This window comes from Eublepharis macularius, chromosome 2 (assembly GCF_028583425.1).
Source record: "Eublepharis macularius isolate TG4126 chromosome 2, MPM_Emac_v1.0, whole genome shotgun sequence".
Classification (NCBI taxonomy): domain Eukaryota; kingdom Metazoa; phylum Chordata; class Lepidosauria; order Squamata; family Eublepharidae; genus Eublepharis; species Eublepharis macularius.
In genome coordinates this window covers 61,851,869-61,870,897 of record NC_072791.1, presented here as the reverse complement: position 1 = coordinate 61,870,897, position 19,029 = coordinate 61,851,869, and the positions used below count along the sequence as shown (strand labels likewise).

At 39.5% G+C, this 19,029-nt stretch overlaps 1 protein-coding gene across 1 annotated transcript; it reads right to left on the bottom strand.

The window, feature by feature from the left end:
- Nucleotides 1-884: 884 nt before the first annotated feature.
- Nucleotides 885-11,601, bottom strand: ARHGAP11A (Rho GTPase activating protein 11A). The gene is made up of 7 exons (XM_054972804.1): nt 11,442-11,601; nt 11,202-11,348; nt 7,523-7,690; nt 5,962-6,097; nt 5,577-5,682; nt 4,445-4,592; nt 885-3,454 (listed from the first exon to the last, which is right to left on the bottom strand). The coding sequence occupies exons 1-7, from the start codon at nt 11,584-11,586 to the stop codon at nt 1,935-1,937; spliced, it is 2,370 nt and encodes a 789-aa protein (XP_054828779.1). The 5' UTR covers nt 11,587-11,601; the 3' UTR covers nt 885-1,934.
- Nucleotides 11,602-19,029: the final 7,428 nt, after the last annotated feature.

Genomic DNA, 19,029 nt, shown 5'->3' with positions numbered 1-19,029 from the left:
TACCATGGTATCTTGTAGCAGTAGTTTGAAGTGTTGCATTCTGTTCTACCCCCTCTAAGTATTCTATCGCTACGTTTTGCTGGCTATGTTGACCTTAAAGCTGCAGCTCCAGTTCTTACTTTACCTGTTACTACTGTTCAATAAAAGGAGTATCCTTTGGAACTGTCAGCAGGGTACAGTTCAGGCAGATTCGTTTAAGGACTCTTCCTTTAGTTATGCATCCCCAGGTTAATATTATTTCTAAATTGTAGAATACAAAATGAGTTTGAATTAGGAAATCTACCAGCTAAAACATTTTGAATCAAGAATCTTAAGCAAGCACTTTCAACAAGAAAATAAAAGGTAAACATAAGATCTGCATTAGCCCTACAAAGGCTAGTACTTTTGTGTGGCTAATTCTAGGAGTTGGTTGCCAAGATTCCAAACCTTGCACACCTGATATGTGCAGGTTTTGGCAGACAGTTTCTTTGGGAACTTTTATTTAAATTATTTAAAAATTTGATTCAACCAATAGAAAAGCTGGTTCTGCAGCAGTCCTGTTTCTTGCAATTGCCTGATGCTTTCCTGCTCCATGTCATTTTCTAATATTTGATCTGCTGGAGCCTGGGGCAGGGTTGTTCTAGTGACAGACCCCACTTTATACAACTGACTCTCGAAAAGAAAATTGTTCATCAATTTGAACAAAGTCACCCAACTTCAAGAAAGGATGGAAACAGTGATTTATACACTGAAGTGGCACATATGGACATTTTCAACATTAGTTAGGTGTCTCAGTGACAAATTAGGCAGACATATAGCTGCCACTACATTGATACTTCAGGTGTGCAAGTATAACAAACTCAGCATTGGTACTTCATAGTAATAACCATTTACAGAGTTACAGAAAAAGTTAAAAGCTTTTTTTTATTTCAAAGAGACAGGAGCTTAACACTCCCATTGCAAATCAAAGTGTACAGAAAGCTAAAGAAAAATCAGTTTCAAGTTTAAATAATTTTTACACTGGATAACCGATGACCATTTTCAATAAAAGATCAGACCATTGTAAGTATCCATTTGTGCAAATGAACAGTATGGCTTTTTACAGTTTGTTTTATTTCAGTGACATAATCAGCATATTTTATATTTTAGAATTATACAGTTGGCTGTATTTCTCTAAAAAAAATTAAAAAATTAAGACCTGCAGGTTATTTTTGTCCCTCTCCCCAGTTACATAGTATAGCTGCATCAGAATATTCTACAGTGTGCTAGAAGCCCCAATGTACATAAAATTAGACAGCTGACTACCTAGAAAAATGTCTAAGAGCTGCTAACATTTTACTGGGTGGCCAGTTGCTTTAGTTTACAAAAATTCACTTGCTTTCAGAAATACACAAGCTCTTGGTTTCCCACATGGTTGCTGTTGTTCACAGAAATTGGAACACAGTACTGTTTCACATACGTGTGAATGTTGCAGCAGCTGGCTGTATTGCAAAACTCAAGGCTGTGAAAAAAGGCTCCCCAAATATAAGGTCTATACTTTGCTAAGAAGGGCTACTCAGTTTTAACTGTCAGGTTTCTAGAAGACAGATTCCCCGATACTTGACATTTCAAATTACAGCAGCCGGCAGCACTAGCAAATCTGCCCCCTCCAGAAATTCCATTCAAAATACAAAATTAGTATATAACCTATCAGAAGCCACAGAGGTAGAGCTATCCTTTATATTAACAGAATTTACTTGTTTAAGCTTCAGTCACCACTGATATTTGCAGCAGATTCAAGGGACAGGTGTATTTAAGGAGAACTAAACCATTCTTTAATTTTTTTTCTAAAAACAGAGTTAAGTAATCATTCAACAGGATGTGGCTACAATCCTAAACGTGTACCTTGATGCAAGAGCTCACTGAAATAAAAAGGACATCCAAGTAAGCAGGATTAGAATTGGTTGTTGTTAAACCTATAAATCAAGAGGCTTAATAATTGGAAGAAGCTGAGTTGTGGAAATTGGGTTCTTTGGAGACCCTCTGTAACGAGGCTTTTTTTCTGCCAAGGTCTTTCTAAAAGCACATTTATCAGGTGTAGCAACTGAAACATTCATACTTGTGTTCGCTCTTACAACTGTTTTTGGTGTTTCATGATTTGTGAGGTCTTCAAGGACAGATTTGGATTGGTTATAAGAAATCAATTTCTCTTTGCATGTTTTATCAAGGTTTCCAGCTTGTTCTATTGAATGTATCACTTGTGAGTAAGATTTGGAAGACAAAGCAAGCTGATCACATGTACATATTTGCTTGTTCATTGCTTCAGAAGGTAGTGAAATTGTAGATGTACTGGAGGCACCTTCTGCAAAGGAGGGTAGTGCGGTTTCAAAACTCATTGACTTAACAAGGGGATACCCATCACCAGATTTCATTAGTCTGCAGGTAACTGCTTGCCTATTAGCCTCCAAGAGGGAGTTCATCCTCCTTACAGACTGACGGACAGGGGTACGTTGAAACTTCAGAGATGGTTTGGGTTTGGTTGCAGAGCAGGGTTCATTCAATGACAGTTTGTTGAACCAATGTATATGGTCAGCAACCTTTCCTGAAGGTGAAGGTTTGGATTTTTCAAAAGTTTCCATATGCAGGTACAGTTTGCTGCTCCTGTCTTCAACTTCTGGCAGCTGAGAGAGAAGTAGCTCTCCTTTTTTTCCAACAAGTTCCTCAGTCTTTTTCTCTGAATTACAGAATTTTAATGTGTTATCTTCAACAATACCTTCTGTGGTGAATTGCCAATTTGATTCTAGAATTCCTTTTTGCAGAGTGTGTATAGTATTCAAATGGTCACCTGGAAAAATCAGCTCAGTTGGCTGGTCCTCTTGTACTGAGTCACCACTTTTGCTTAATTCATAGACCGGATGATCAGGCAATGAAGTATTTTGTAAGAAGGGTCCCTCCACAGTTTTCATTTCATCCATGTTTGACTGAGGTTTGTTAGTGGCACTGAGTTCATTCGCAGAGTTAGCAAGCAGACTCTCCTTTTCTACCTCTGCCATTTCCTGAACTTTTAAACACTGTCTCTCCACGCTTTCTGACATACATGCCATTTCTTGTGTTAAATTTAATTGTGAAGGTTCTGTTTCACATAAGTTATGAAGGTTACTTCCAGATTCGGAAAACGCTTTCTTAATTTTCAATAAAGTGTCTGTCAAATTATTTTCTTCCTCACAGAATGAAGTTTGTTGTTTATTGCTGTCCTGTTCAGTACTTGCTTCAGTGGGCCTGGGCACAGCAGTAAGGGCTGAATATTTTCTAGTAGTAAGAGCAGGCTCTGAAGAACAGGCTTCATCTTCAAGACATGCCTTTAAAACAGCACCACTGTTACTGGTTTCCTGAGGTTTTGTGGTACTGGGACCTGTCCAGGACATTCGATAGCGTCTTTCATCAAGGTGATTTGGAATTAACAGGTTCTCCTCTGACTTGCTGATGTTTTTGGAACCTAAAGAAATGTAATACTTCTTTAAAAAATTCAGCCAGTTATACTCCTGCACATTAAAACAAATGATAATGCCATAAGAAAGAGAAATTGTCTCCAGGAGAGGACTTATCTACAAGACAGGCAAATATAGCAGCTGCTCTGCTCTTGCCCCATTATGATGCAAACACCTCAACACATTTAGAGCATTAACTGAGGAATAGTCATTTGCAGAGCCCTGGTCATATGTAATGAAATATAGGGACTATCTTATTCAGTTTGTTAAAGGGACATCTTGTCTCTATTGTCTGTAAAGACAGAGTGCACCCATGTTTGGGACAACTTGCTATTGCACTAGCCCATCAGGAAACAACACAGTAGGGCTGCTTACTAAACTCTCCTTCAGCATGTGCATTCTTTTAGCTTGGAGCCACCTCAGCTTCTTGCCTATTTTTTCCTTTTGATGTGCAAGAGCAGAAAAGGAGTCATGAACTGCAACCTACATAATTGCCCATTTTAAGACCAAAAGGCACAAAACCCCGTAAGAGCAGCCAGGCAGTGTAGAGCAGGTGCATAACAGCAGGAAGAGAAGCCAGGAGTAGAAACGCATCCAAGTAGAATAAGGAGATGAGATTGCCTCCTAAATTATTAGGCAAGGTAAAATCTTGAGTCTTCATGAACACTTTTTCTAGGCATCTAGATCAAATGTCTACTTAAATCATATACACATAAAATGTTACATATAAAATATTTTAAACTCCTGAACTATGGAGCTTGCTTTCATATTTTTATGAAAAACTTGACATAAAGTAAAGTCAGAAATCTCATGCCAAACCTGTTTGATGAAAATATTCATCTAGTGGCTCTACAAACTTGCACTGTTTTCTCCCTCAATTCAAGGGACCGAGTATCTTTATATCTACTATAAAGTATTTCCTTTTCCTTAAGATTCTAATTCTTTTTCTACCATTTAACAAGACATAGTAAGCAGCGTGACATTTTTAACAAGTTTACCTTTCTTCGTTTTAGAGTCACCAGCACACGGGCTTAATAATGCAATGGTCTTTACAGAATCTGCTCCACTCTCTGTGTCTTGTTGACTTGCAAGTCGACGACCAATATTTTCAGATCTGGTGGTAACTGGATGCCCTACTGCAGTATTCTTTTTAGTTTAAAAAAAAGAAGTCAACATTTCATGTTGATTCTACAAATGTTTTTACAATTTAAGGAAACACAGAAGAATGATGCTACCCCATCATATGTGTGTGCTAGGAACACCACAAAGGCTTGCGTGGCCTTGCGAGGTTTCCATCCTCTTTCCAAATATAAGAACTTGGGAACATACAGCAACTCTAGTAGCAGTACTCATCTCCAGGCCCTTGAGACACAGATATGTGGGATTAATGGCCTATGGTCAGGAAAGAGAAACGGTAGATAGGGCAAGAGACAGAGGCCAAAGTAGTGATGTGAGGCTCTGGGAAGGGGAGGAGGAATGCAGAGTTATGCAGAACCGAAAAGCAAGTAAGATTATGTGTGGGAGACAGAGAATGGCAGTGACAAAGATCTCCATATGGTTAATGCACTATTTCAGCATGCATCTTTTAGGCTTTGGAACTTTTGCCACAGCTACTGGGTTGGATCCAGGGCAAAATTTCTGCCTGCACTAGATAATGGCAGCCACTTGTACTAAGTAAAGGTTAATATAGCCCCACTTGCATTTCAGCTTGTGTAAGATCGCATGCAAACATTTATGTCCATTTATGTTTCTTCTTGCCCGTTGCTGGATCCAAGCCATTGTGTCTTATCAAAATTGCTGTAGGCTCGCATTGGAGTCTCTTATTAAAAGTCACAGCTCTTCAGAAGACATTGCCTGGAGAATGATACTGCAACCCAAGGATTACATATTAAATATGATCATGATCTGTCCGCTCTTTACTCCTAAACAAAGCACTAAATGGGGTTTAACACAGCAACTGTGTTTAATATGTATCTATTATGTATCTATTATCTATAATTATCTATATATAATTTTAGTAGCAACTTTTTGTTAAAATTAAGAAATGGACTTCAAAAGACCTGAAAATAACCATCACAGAATAGGCTTCTGTTACAGAACAAAATAAGAAAATAAAAGTCTATATAGTACCTCCTTGCTGCTCTTTCCCAAACTGAACTTTAATCGCAACGACCTGCGCACCATTTCTTTCCGGCTAATCTTAGGAGAAAAACAACCCATTTTTCCAGACTCAACCCTGAAAGAAAGTAATGTTAATTTTACATTGCATATTCTTAATGCAGCAGTTTATATACAATAAAAGATCCCTTCAGGATAAACAGAGTGTTTATACTTTAAAAAAAAATTAAAAAGTGAGACCTAAGGGGGAAGACTGTTCTTAAAACAAAAAAGATTTTTAAAATTAAAGCTGACAATCCACAGAGACGAACCCAATCAGGAAACCCAAAAGATCTCAGCTTCATCTTTCAAAGAACTAAAGCCACAGAACCTGGGGGCAGCGTTTTGATAAACTTACCTGTGAACTTTTTTGCTGGCAATCCTTTTGCTTCTTCGGCTTCCTATGCTAGGCAACTGTTTGTTACTAGTGGCTGAGGTAGATGGTGAACTCTGAGTTGCCTCAAGAGATATGCAAGGACTTGCTTCAAACTGAGCTGAAGAACATAAAATTGAAAAGTATATATTGGCAAAGTTACTACAAAGTAATTTTTCATTTAAAATCCAACATCTTAGCCTCCATTGGCAAGGAGTAAGGGACTCCAACACATTTTTCGATAACTGCTTATTCCAAAATCTTTATTTCCTGCAGAAAAAAAGATGCTCTTAACACATGCACTCACCCTCATATATCCTCTGTATATGTTTAAAATACAGAAAAATAACCATTCTTGGTTACGTCATTTCTCTAACCATATAGTTCAATCCATTCACAGAAGTGAACTTGTTACCTCTCAGTTTCTAAAGTGCTGGTTCTTACATTCAAGTCCCAAACTAGCTTGGGGCCACAGTACATGAAGGACTCATTCTTCCACTACTGTGCAAGCCACCATCAAACATTGTCCTCACATACCCAGCTCTGTGTTTTCAGCTTCAGAGGTGAAGTGGGTCATGGCCAGAAACCAGGCTCTCTCAGCCTTCCCCTCGAGGCTCACCTGGCACCTGCGTTACTGTCTTAGATATTAGGAGAAACGTTTATTTTTACCCAGGATTGATCTTTTAAAAATTGTTTCTAGTCTGCTTTTAGCCTGAGAACTGTTTTATGAGACATATTTTAAACTATTCAATGTTTTACGGTGTTTTAAAAAAATAATGTATTGTCAATTACTTTTGTTTTAGTATGTTTTATTTCATATGCCGCTTGGAGCAGGAATTTTGGAGAGGCAGTACAGAATGTTTAGAAAAAAAAATAACATTTTTATAGTTGCATAGGCTTAGGGAAGCAGCAGCACCCAAAAGAATATTTAACACACCTTAGGTCTGCTCTAATCAACTGGTGGAAGAGGAGCCACAGCCCTATAACGAGCTAATTTCACCTTGCTGGTGGGTTATACTGTATGGTGCCACTTTTTCTATAAAAATGAGACTAAACACACCCTGAAATACTCTCTGGTGCCCATAAACTCCAGAAGTACAAATATACATGTGAAAGTAAGCAGAGTTTAATGGTTAAGAAAGTCTCCAACACCGTACACCTAGCAAAACATTACTTCAGGTAGAAGCTAGGGGGAACCCTTCTCTCTGACACGCTAGTTTTCTAGATGCAAAAGAGTTTTTAACTGGGGGAGTAGTCAAATTGTCCTAGCTCAGCTAGGGAAAAAAAGCCAAGAAAAATCTTTGCCATGATTCTCCTGATTGTCTAGATTGTCCCAGCTGATCAGAATTACATTGGACTCTGAAAGTGTTACACAAATGCTAAGCAGTTAAGTATCATATTATTTAAGGAGCCAAAGTTTGTTAGCTTTAAAGAGTGTTTCACTGCAGTAACTCTTTGCTTTTGTCAGGCTAACAAAATGAAATGTTACTAAGTAGAAATCTGAATTTACACCAGAAAAAAATTATTTGAGTAAGTATCACTCTACCTGATGCAGGTGTTGAACTAATGCTAAAAAGGCTACTCGGTAGCAATTCAAGAGCCAAGTTATGCCTGAGAGATCGTCTTTTCTTGCTAGAGAAACCTTGACAGGAATCAGCAGGGCATTTACGCTTAATACTTGGAGTAACAATCATTGGGGTCACTGATGAAAATACTGTAAAGAAAGCAACAGGTGTCATCAAATGGTACACAAAAGTATGATAGTTACATAGTTGAAGTAGTCTTGTATTTGCAGCAGTGGTTAAAAGCGGGTCTGGCACTCATCTATTATTTTCATATGTGATAACTGGACACAGAAGAGGTTAAGTAAGAGTTGCCTGCTTCTTCCTGTTGTTAGTGATGTAAGTGTCCATGAAAAAAGGCCAAGAAATCTATAGGGGAAAACACATTAACACTTTCCTGAGTAAAAACTGAAAATTTGGATCAACTGAAAAACTGTTCTGAGAGGCATCTGCTCATAATGAAGAGAAACAATTAGATAGCCATCGAGGTATTATTTTCCTTGAACTGGATGGCCAAGGAAAGCCTGATCTCACCAGATCTCAGAAGCTAAGAAGGAACGGGCCTGATCAGTACTTGGATGGAAGACCACCAACTCCAGGGTTGCTACACAGGGTCAGGCAGTAGCAAACTCTCTCTGTTTGCCTCTTGCCTGGAAAACTCTATAGGTTTTTCATGTTGGCTGCAACTTGATGGTATTTTACATACATAGGGTATTATTTTGGCCAGCCTTCATATTTAGCTAACTAGCAATGACCTCATTTCATGTGCCAGTTGAAAAAATGAAAAAAAATCAAATCTGAATTCCTTGAGCCAAACCTCCCTTTGAGAAGTAGTGTATTTGAGCCATGGACCTTCAAGTTATCATCGGTTGGCACAGAGTAGAGGGGCTTAGAACCTTTCACTGGAAACAGACAACTGTTTCTCTATGCCAACATACAGACTGGTCTGTTCAGTGCCTTTCTGCAAGGACTGTAATTAGTAATTTGAATGACATGAGAATGAATCCTATGAATTGATTTTGGTGAGCATTCTGTGTCTGCAGGAAGAGCTGCTGTTGGCAGATTAGTATCTAACCCATGGTGTCTGGGACAGTCTGCATCTACTATATTTTTGAATACCCTATTGCATTAGCAAATTATTTGGCTATACACAATGGCTGATTCAACACACGTTGGATAATCCACTTTCAATACTCTTTAGTGAAGATTTGAAACTGATTTTCCGTGTGTAGAACAAAAAATCCACTTCTAAAGGATTACGAAAGTGCATTGAAAGTGCATTATTCAACGTGTGTGGAAATGGCCATTGTTTCTCTGTTGCTTCACTATCAACATGTGTTGTTTGCTTCTGTATTTAAAAACTGTTTTACATATTGAGGATCCCAAAAGTTAACAAGGTTTATTATTGATAGTCAATGGCTGAAATTTTTCTGTTCCCCAGATTTCTTTCCTTAATGTCATTTGTTAAAAAGAAAAAAAATTGTTAAACCACTGCCTGTAGATGACAAAATATATACTATTTGCAACCAAAGGAAAGAGTTTGGCAAGTCTATTGTTTGAGTGGGGTGGAAGCAATGTTTCCAAAGCAGCATATATAGAAGCATATAAAACTACAGTAGCTGCACCCAAGCTTTAGTATGCAGCAAACAAATGCAACCCACTTTCCATTTAAAAGGCTCTTTAGTCAATCAGTGCAACAGAAAGTATAAGGATGAACCAAAGCAAGTTAATATTAGACTTGCTTGCAGAGAAAACTGCCACTCACTATCCAGGCGCAGTTTTGTTAGACCATAACGCATTAAGTGCTTCATGCAAATGCACTATACCTACCACTTTCATCTCTTTGAGGTGTGGTGCAGGGTGTTCTGTTAGATTTAAGTTTATTCAGAGCCCCACTAACAATATCTGAAATTGAAGACACACCACGCAATCAAGCTTTCAAACAGGAAATTGATCCTGCTGTTTCTTAAGACAGAAACGTGGATTCTTTTTAAAAGCACAAAATATTCTTAATAGAACATTAGCTTCAATGGGCTGGACCCAAAGGTCTGTTTACAAACTTTAGTTATTGAAACAGAACTTTCCTACTTATTCTCTCCCTGTGCAGTCCACTGAGCTCCCTGGAAGTGGACACTCAGGAACAACACAAGGGACAAAATCAACCCCCCTTCTGCTGATGGAAACTGACCTTGGATCCAATTATGTATCTCCAAATAATATGGAAGTATTGCACAGTAGACCATGCAGGACACAGCAGCAAGTAGTACTTCACTAGAACTCAACCATTGGTTTGTCAAATATTTGGTTGAGACACATGGTTCTTGCTCTTCAAGAAGCCCCTTTGTTGATTTTTGTAGAAGTGGAAAATTCAGTACAGTTTTAGTTCTTCTACCATCCCCATCCTATCTGGTATAGTTGAGGAGCAGATGTGCTTGGATCCTGCTGAGAATTTTCATGCATGCAGGGGAGTATGAGCAATCTTTGTCAAGTCTCCCCTCCCACAGAAGTCCATGCCTAAAGTGCTGTTCTTGTGGGACCCTCAGGCATAGCTTAGTGGGAGGGGGCAAAAATGCCCCCCTTGTGCTCAGAGAAATTCTCAGCAGAATCCCAGCCACTTATATTAAACTAAAGAGAAAAATCTTTCCAGTCTTCTTTCAGCAATTTGAAATCACAGCAAAGCCTGATATAAAGCAGTTTCATGCAGTAATTAAAAGGGACTGTGTCAAACTGATAGTCGTAAACAAAAGCAGAAGAATCTGCATACAGTCACTTTACACAGATTTAGAGATGCAAAAAATATCCTTGAAATACATAATGGGAAGCCAACAATTGATCATACAAATTCATTTCACTGGATTTTTGGCATTTAGAAGCTTTGGGTACCATTTGTTATATGTTAATCATTGTGTTTTATTCTAATTATATTTGACAATGTGACAGAAATAGTCATCACACTTAATAGCTATCAATCAAATATTGCCACCTAACAAGTAATACACACTAACAAGTAATACACACTACAAAGAAAAATGTACATTTAATATAACAACATCTTGAATCCAATCAATACCCTTTTTCATATTCACATTGGTTAGGTTAGATATGGACATAACGCTTTACAATACAAATTAAATCCCTACTTAGAGAGACTGCCAGGACTATTTACACTATATCAGAATCTTGACAAAGGACCAAAAAATTAAGCACAACATTCAATCACTATGTTCTAGAAAGTTCGATAACGTTCTGCTTTCAAAAGGCCATTGGTCAAGGATTGCTTGAAAGCAACACAGAGACATTTTAAGTTATTTGGCTGCTTTGTTTTACCCAACTACCACTAATTCAACTTGATAAAAAGTTCACTGAGAGAGCACTCTGGGAGTGAGACTAAAGTATTATCCACTATTACGTTACAATCCTATGCCCTAATGAGCAGTCACAGCAGGCCTTACTTTCAAGTAAACATTAAAAAAACCTTGTCTATAAGTTTAGTATTCAGCAACCCATCTCCAAAAGCTGAACACACACAGGCAAGGAACTGATTAGAACCAAACAATCTTAAATCTAATGAGCCACTGTGCAGTTCTATCATTCAGTATCAAAAGGATTGAAGAAAAAAGGTTTAACTTTGAAGAAGCAGTTTCATAAGGGCAATCCACCTACCTCCTATGCTCCGTCTCCTCCTCCGCTTGTGTTCCCCAGGAGTTTCACCTTCACTTTCTTCATAATCTTGTAGTGATGGAGTAGAGACAGAATCATCAATACCAAGCATAGCAGGTATCTTTTCCAGGATAAACTTTGGTATGTGTCCTGAATTAGGGAACAATTAATGTGTGTGTTATATATGAAATAATATGACTACATAAAAGCTTCCAATCACACTGATAAATGTTGTCACCTTACCTATTTCTTCTGCATGGTCGATAAGTGTCTGTACAACTGCTGCTTGCAATCGAAGTTTTCTGTCGGTGTGAGCTGACATTTTGTCAGCATCACTCGACTGCAAGAGATTTGGAGCAAAAATTACTGCCAAGTTACTGCTGTCCATCTTGTTCTCAGCGGAACTGAAATCACAAATCAGTAATGTCACAAACGAAATCTTGAAATCTGTCATCTCAGTTAGAAGTGAATTATGTTGCATTGTTATTGACCTGAGTTCCAATTGCAACATTACACTTTCTCTTGATTTATAGGTTAATTAAGAACACAACAGGAGACTGTTCCTTTTGCAATTAGCTTTTAAAGGAGTAGTTTTCTCAAGCTCACCAACAATTTCAACAAAGAGTAAAATGAAGAACTAAACTAAGTTCCCTGCAAAAAAAAAGAGAGATCCAGGCCAACGTATGAATCAATTAAGGATAGCATGGTGAGGGTCTCAAACTATTCTTCATTTGTGAGGATCAGTAAGGAGGGCAGATGTTTTATGTTCTACTGGACTGATGGGGTTCAGAAAAAGTATCGGGAAAAGAGAGTAAGAGTGAAATCAGGGAAATTTGAAATGGGAGAAATTATACTGTTCCCTACACAAGAGGGCAGAATGAGAATGACCGTTTTGGAGGAGTTTGACATGGATTTGAGTAATTTCGTACTTAACAAAAAATCAAAAGGCAGGTTTCTTCATTAGTCAAGAGGGCAAAGAGATCCTTAGCAGTACAATTAGATACGGTCTTTTGTTGAGGTCCCTACAGGCAGATAAACAAAAACCTGAGCCTGTGTCCCACCCCATGCAAAGGGTGAACAGTGAAGTAGGTCTGATCTGGGGCATAAGGACTGCCCTGCCCAAGAAGCTCAAGAGTGGGAATAAATGGAGGAGAGGACAGTGCGCTGACTTTACCACTTTGTATTTTTCCTGCTAATTTTAATTGCTTTTTGTTGCATGAGAGTGGAAGAATGAGGCAATAGTTTTTTGTCTTATAACTTCCAGCATCATCTTTCCAGAGGTCACAAAGGACTGCAGGGGGATGCAGGGGAAATCATTATATCATGTCGGAAGCCACATGGATACAACTCAAAATATCCTCTGCTTACCTCAGAGACACTTTTTTGAGAAAACTGAAAAAATATCTCAGAATATCAACTATTCTGTCACTCATAAGACAAGACAACAGCAGAGTGGCAGAGTTCTTCTCCTCACTGCCTAGTTGTTGGGCCTTGAAGAGAGCTTCCTGGAGATTTCTTGGGAGGATGGGCTCAGGCAGTTCTCTGAAGAACTGTTTGAGAAGCCCTGCAACATCACAGGGCTGGGCAGTGGACAGGCAGTTTTCACCTTGATCAAGTTTACTCTAAAAAAAATAATACAGCCAATGTAAATCAAAGCCATATAAAGGAAACACAATTTCAGAAAGTGAAGTGCTTTGAACAAAATCTGTGCAGAATTCTGAAGGAACTGTAAAGCCATTCAATTACACATAATTGTGTGATTGAATGTTTAATGTTTATATGCGCCCCCTCGCCCAGCTGGTGCGGAGTATTGGACTTGGGTGTCATCAATATGCTGATGACACCCAACTATATCTGATGATGGATGGCCGGCCCGACTTTGCCCCAGATGTCTTAGAGCGTGCCTTCGAAGCTGTGACTGGGTGGTTGAAGCAGAGTCGGTTGAAGTTAAATCCCACAAAGACGGAAGTCCTGCATGTGGGTCTGGGGGCCATGGGCACGGGACTCCAGCTCCCCGCTCTTGATGGAGCGCTACTTCCGCCGGTCTCGAGAGTTAGGAGCCTGGGGGTGATCCTGGATGCCTCCCTGACTATGGAGGCACAGGTCGCAGCAGTTGCCCGATCTTCATTTTTCTATCTAAGACAGGCCCGGCAGCTTGTCCCCTACCTATCAACCCATAATTTAACTGCAGAGATCCAAGCAATGGTCACCTCTAGATTAGACTACTGCAACTCGCTCTATGCAGGGCTTCCCCTGGGCCTGATCCGGAGGCTACAGCTGGTCCAAAATGCAGCTGTGCAAGTAATTGCAAGGGTTCTGATTAGGGAACATATAACACCTATACTACGCCAGCTGCACTGGTTACCAGTTGACTACTGGGTCTGGTTCAAGGTTTTGGTGTTGACCTATAAAGCCCTATGCAGCCTGGGCCCAGCATATCTGCAGGACTGCCTCTCCCCATATGTACCCCAGAGGATGCTTCGTTCAACAAATACACAACTGTTGGTGGTCCCTGGCCCAAGGGAGGCCCGCCTGGCCTCAACCAGAGCCAGGGCCTTTTCAGTCCTGGCACTGACCTGGTGGAACTCTCTGTCTGAGGAAACCAGGGCCCAGCGGGATTTGTTATCTTTCCGCCGGGCCTGTAAGACAGAGAAGTTCTGCCAGGAGGCCACACTAAAGGCTAGGTTGGGCCCCCACTGGCCACACTGAAGATCTGTCCACCGCCCTACATATGAGCCAGGGCTTGAAAAGCAGTATTTTATCGTCGCCATCTGAAGAGAAGCTGTATTGTATAAAGTTGTTTTAATGTCATTTGTATAATATTTTATCTGTTTTTAACTATTATTTATGTAAATTAAAATGTTGTACTCCGCCCTGAGCCCGCCTGGCAGGGAGGGCAGACTAAAAATCTAAGATAATAAATAAATAATAATAAATGATAAAAACATGAATTGGAAACAAGGAAAAGAGCAGTACCTTCAATGTTTTTAAACGGACAAACGATCCAGATTTTCTGAAGAGTCCCTCTGTGTGAATGTGTTCTTCTAAGTATTTACAAGCTTCAACTAAAAAGCTGAACAAAAAGCATTTGGCATTTAGAATTCAATTACTGCAAAAACTTTTATATTCAAACAGATAAATATCATGCCTCACTGCACTCTGAATTATAAAATGCTACATCTGAAGAATCCCACGTCTACTATGTCTTCCCCATCAACACCTCGACCATGTTACACAATTTCAGCAGCAGTGTTCCTTTATATCCCACAACCAGGCACAAACATCGTATCCCAACTTCTGATCAGTAGGCTGTTTTGCAATTTACTTTTCCCTAGCGAGTCGCTGAAGATGAACAAGAACCTTAACTTGACAACCATTTTATGTATATTGATGATGATTGGAAGCACGAAGAAAATATTTCAGGGAATTGCATCCTCCCCCAAGTATTCAGCATGTTCCTCTCACTGTAAAGTTATGTTTTTCTACAAGAACCAACTACAGTATTTCAAATTAAAGATAACATGTCTTCTACTCACAACTTTAATATACATGTATTACTTACCAAGGTATACTTCCATATTCAGGGACAACTTGTTGAGGTAATGCAAGAAGAGCTATTCCAAAGACTTTACCCTGAGAAATAACACAACATTTAAACAGGGCACTGCAAACAAATCTGTTTTCAATAAATAGCATAACAAGAAAACATAAGGAAAGCTAGAATTATTGACCAATAATGAATAAAACACCCCTTTAGAGTTGCGATCCATTCATAAATTTCAAACAACCATTTACAAATCACTTGCTCAGTGATCCTACCGCTCTTTCCTCAGAAAACTAAGCTACAAGCAACACCAGACACTTGCTTTTTAAAGTGTTGGGGATGCAATTTTACCTGGGAACTGTAGTTGAAAACAGCGTTATGCCCCGGACGCGTGGAGGCAGAGGAGAATCGCTTTTCAAAGACAGCGGCATGGGATTGCTGGGGGAAAGGAACTTTAAAATTGTTTGCTTGCAATTTCAACGGAGAGAGGAATACAGGACACTGTCCCTAGTGCAGGGAGACAGGGGAGGGTAAGAGCTGGTAGTTCATCCCTTCATTGAGATTGCAGAAAAACAATGGCAAAGTTCTTCTCCCCAGCAATCCTGCATGGCTGTCTTTGAAAAGCTCCTCCCCCTTCCTGCACTAGGGACATAATGCTGTTTTCAACTAGAGTTCCTAGATAAAACTGCATCCTCAGCCCCTTAAAAAACACGTGTCTGGTGTCACTTGTAGCTTAGCCCTCATTTGTTGAAAGAAGTGGCAGAAGCTAGAGATGCAAAACTTCTGTGGAAATTTTGAACCCACAGGGGAACCTTGCCTCCAACCTTGCCTGGTTGGAAAAAGCAGAAATTTAGGAGGAAACCAGTGTTTGGATATTAAGCTAAACCTTTTAACACTAAGCTCTTTCATAATGGTTAAACACATTTTAGCATATTAATTGTTGCCAAAATTTACACTGAAACTTTTTAAAAATGTTATGTCTACATTATGATAAGTTCTTTTTAATGCTCCCCAAAATTTCCCAATTTTTCCTTGGAAACATTGAGAAAGTCCTCAGAGTTTTTCATTCTGTACATTTGGAACATGAAATGCTTTGTAAGATAAGTTTTCTCTCACTAAAAAAGATGATATTTTATATAAGATTTTTAGGGTTGCCCCATGTTTCTCAATGTTTCCACTGGACAAACTGAAGTCCAGGCTTTCTCATGCTATACATTTTGATTGCAAAAAACTTTGCTTTAAGAAGCATTTCCATTCACCCTAAAAGAGATAATAGTTTGTAAGAGGATTTTTCCCCAGTGCTTCCCCAAATTTTCCAATTGTTTTCTAATGGAAGGATCAAACTCCACCCCCACCCCAATTTTCAGGTCCCGCCCCCCCCCCCCCCGTAGAATCCAACCAAAAAAAGTCTGTAGGAAGTTATACGGCTACTGGTTTCAAGTGCAACCAAACAAATTTCAGATGGTTGAGGCCGCAGTAACACACCCTAAATCATCATGCCTTTTATGTGAATGCCTGCTACATTTATGTCCTATCCTATCCATAAGGTTCTGAACAACTTTAAAGAAAAATGGAAAATCTAAATATTTAATGAAAGCCTCCTAAGTATCTTGTGCCTTCAGACTCTAACGGGCTTATTGTGTTGCTAGTTTCAGAAGTAACAGCTTTTTTCATCAGATAAAAAAATGTGTGCATCTAAAAATGTTATCTGTAGCCTAGTCTTATCTAATCATGGTGGCCTAATTGCATGACCCTTGCTCAATCACCCAAGAATATGTAACTGAAGGCTCAATTGTCTTTAGAATGTAAATTGCACCTTTGTTCTAAAATTCTAGTCACAATGGCACCAGTGCTGTGGCTCGAGATGTCAGTGCATCATGCTATTCCTCCACCTTATGCCCAAGTTTCCATTCTTATTGTTCTTCTATCAAAAGTACAACTTTTTTTTTTTAATTTACAGGGTGTTTATCTGTCTGTCTGTCTCTTGTGTAAGAATTACACAATCATTGGGAGCACGGGTTGTAACTGCTGTCGCCAGAGGCTGGATAATTTTTTCTTGCTTCATTACCCCATTCCAATTATTAGGCAAAAGATTCTAGAATCCCAAAAAGCTGAGATTTTATGTTTTAAAAAACAATACGGCTTGTAGGATCTGGGTACTTCAGTGTTCTACCACTTACTCTCAAATTAAATGGGAGTCTTCACTTTTCTTATAAAATGGAATTCCCCAAAGAAAAAATGAAAATATAGCTAGTTTAACATTTCAGAACCTAAAGAAAGAAAACAGAAACTATACTCTTATATCCATACAGGATATGGTCTGGGAAGCAAAGGTACTGGATTAGACTAAAGAGCTAGATAAGATCTGACTGTTTTGTACTCTGGACAAGAAGCTACTGTCAGGACAGAATATGGGGAAACAATATTTTCCAATTGGGTGTCAGATAAGGATGCATATTATCTCCTTACTTGTTCAACCTCTATGCAGAGTATATCATAAAGAAAGCTGGATTAGATCTAGAAGAAGGTGGAGTGAAAATTGGTGGCAGGAACATTAACAATTTGAGATAAGCAGATGACACCATGTAACTGGCAGAAAATAGTGCAGACTTGAAACAACTACTGATGAAGGTTAAAGCAGAAAGCACCAAAGCAGGATTACAGCTGAACATCAAGAAGACAAAAGTAATGACTACTGAGGAATTACACAATTTTAAAGATGTCAGTGAGGAAATTGTAATTGTTCAAGATTTTCTATTCCTTGGTTCAATCATCAACCAAAAGGGAGAAATCAGATTATTGAGACTTGGAAGAGCAGCTGTGAGGAAGCTAGAAAAGATCCTCAAAGATAAAAGTGTCACTCTGGGAACCAAGATCAAGATAATCCAAACGATGGTATTCCCCATTACTATGGATGGATGTGAAAGGTGGGCAATGAAGAAAGCTGACAGGAAGAAAATTGATTCATTTGAAATGTGTTGCTGGAGGAGAGTTTTGCGGATACCATGGACTGCCAAAAAGACAAATAAGTGGGCGCTATATCAAATCAATCCTGAATCCTCCCTAGAAGCTAAAATGACAAAACTAAGGCTATCGTACATTCATAGGGTTGTGATAGACCAGAGGTGACTTGTCAGCACGTAACACACTCATTGAAATCATATAAAATATCCCAAGAGGATTATTGCCAAGAATAATGATCAAATCAATAATGATCAAATCAAGCCTGAATTCTCCCTAGAAGCTAAAATGACAAAACTAAGGCTATCGTACTTTGGTCACGTGATGAGAAGACAAGATTCTCTAAAAAAGTCAATATTGCTAGGAAAAGTTGAAGGCAGTAGGAAAAGGGGAAGACTGAAAACAAGATGGCTTGACTCAATAAAAGTAGCCACATCCTCCAGTTTGCAGGATCTGAGCAAATCTGTTAATGATAGGACGTTTTGGAGGTCTTTCCTTTATAGGGTTGCCATAGGTCGGAGGCAACTTGATGGCACATAACACTACTGCTAAATGTATTGCCTCCTGCTAGGAAAGGGAAGGGTGGTGATGAACACAGACATGGTCTCTGATGCTTCTGTTTGTTCAAAAGGCCTTTTTGTGCCTAGTTAAAATGCAGTATCTTCTTCTCGGGCAGAGATACAAGGCTCACATCTGCTGCTGTGCCTGGGGCATAATTTTCCTTTTCAAAAGCCACACAAGGCAAGGATGTCATTACTAAGCCTCACACTCAGGCTCAAACCATGTTTCTTCATGGAAAGATTCCCACCCCCCACCCCCGAAGAAGAGAAAGCAATTACACATTTCGTCTACGTACTTCTCTACTCCGTGCTCTTCTACTTGGGCAAAAGCCTTCGCTATCTTTCAGTACACAAGACGAGATGCACACCCAGAATTCATACCCCCACGCTGCCCCCCACGTTAGAGCGGCTACCCTCCTCCAAGTTTATCCTCACAACCACCCTGTAAAGTAGGCTAGGCTTAGAGAGAGTGACTTAGAGAGATCACCAAGCAAGCTTCATGGCAAAGTGGGGATCTGAACCTGGGTCGCCCTGGTTCTAGCCAAAACACCCTACTCTCTCCCTCATACCGACTCCTGCCTCTCAAAGAGGGGACCGCAAAGACCAGGCGGAGCTTCTCGATAGGCAGCTGCCCAGCTCTGCCCCGCCACTTTCTCTGGCCACTGCCGGTATTCCCCGTAAGCCCTTCTCGAAGCCCATCGTGCTCTGACTGATATGCACGGTGGAGAGCCGAAACGCAGCTTCTCCCTGGTTCACTCACCGCTTC

What these genes read in the sequence shown, in the direction of transcription:
- ARHGAP11A (XM_054972804.1), bottom strand. Translation starts at nt 11,586, where the DNA reads ATGGACAGCAGTAACTTGGCAGTAATTTTTGCTCCAAATCTCTTGCAG. An exon ending in GAGGAGACGGAGCATAGGAG is followed by an intron (nt 7,691 to 11,201) that starts GTAGGTGGATTG and finishes CTTTCTTTACAG; the next exon opens with TATTTTCATCAGTGACCCCA. An exon ending in TGACTCTAAAACGAAGAAAG is followed by an intron (nt 3,455 to 4,444) that starts GTAAACTTGTTA and finishes ACATTTCTTTAG; the next exon opens with GTTCCAAAAACATCAGCAAG.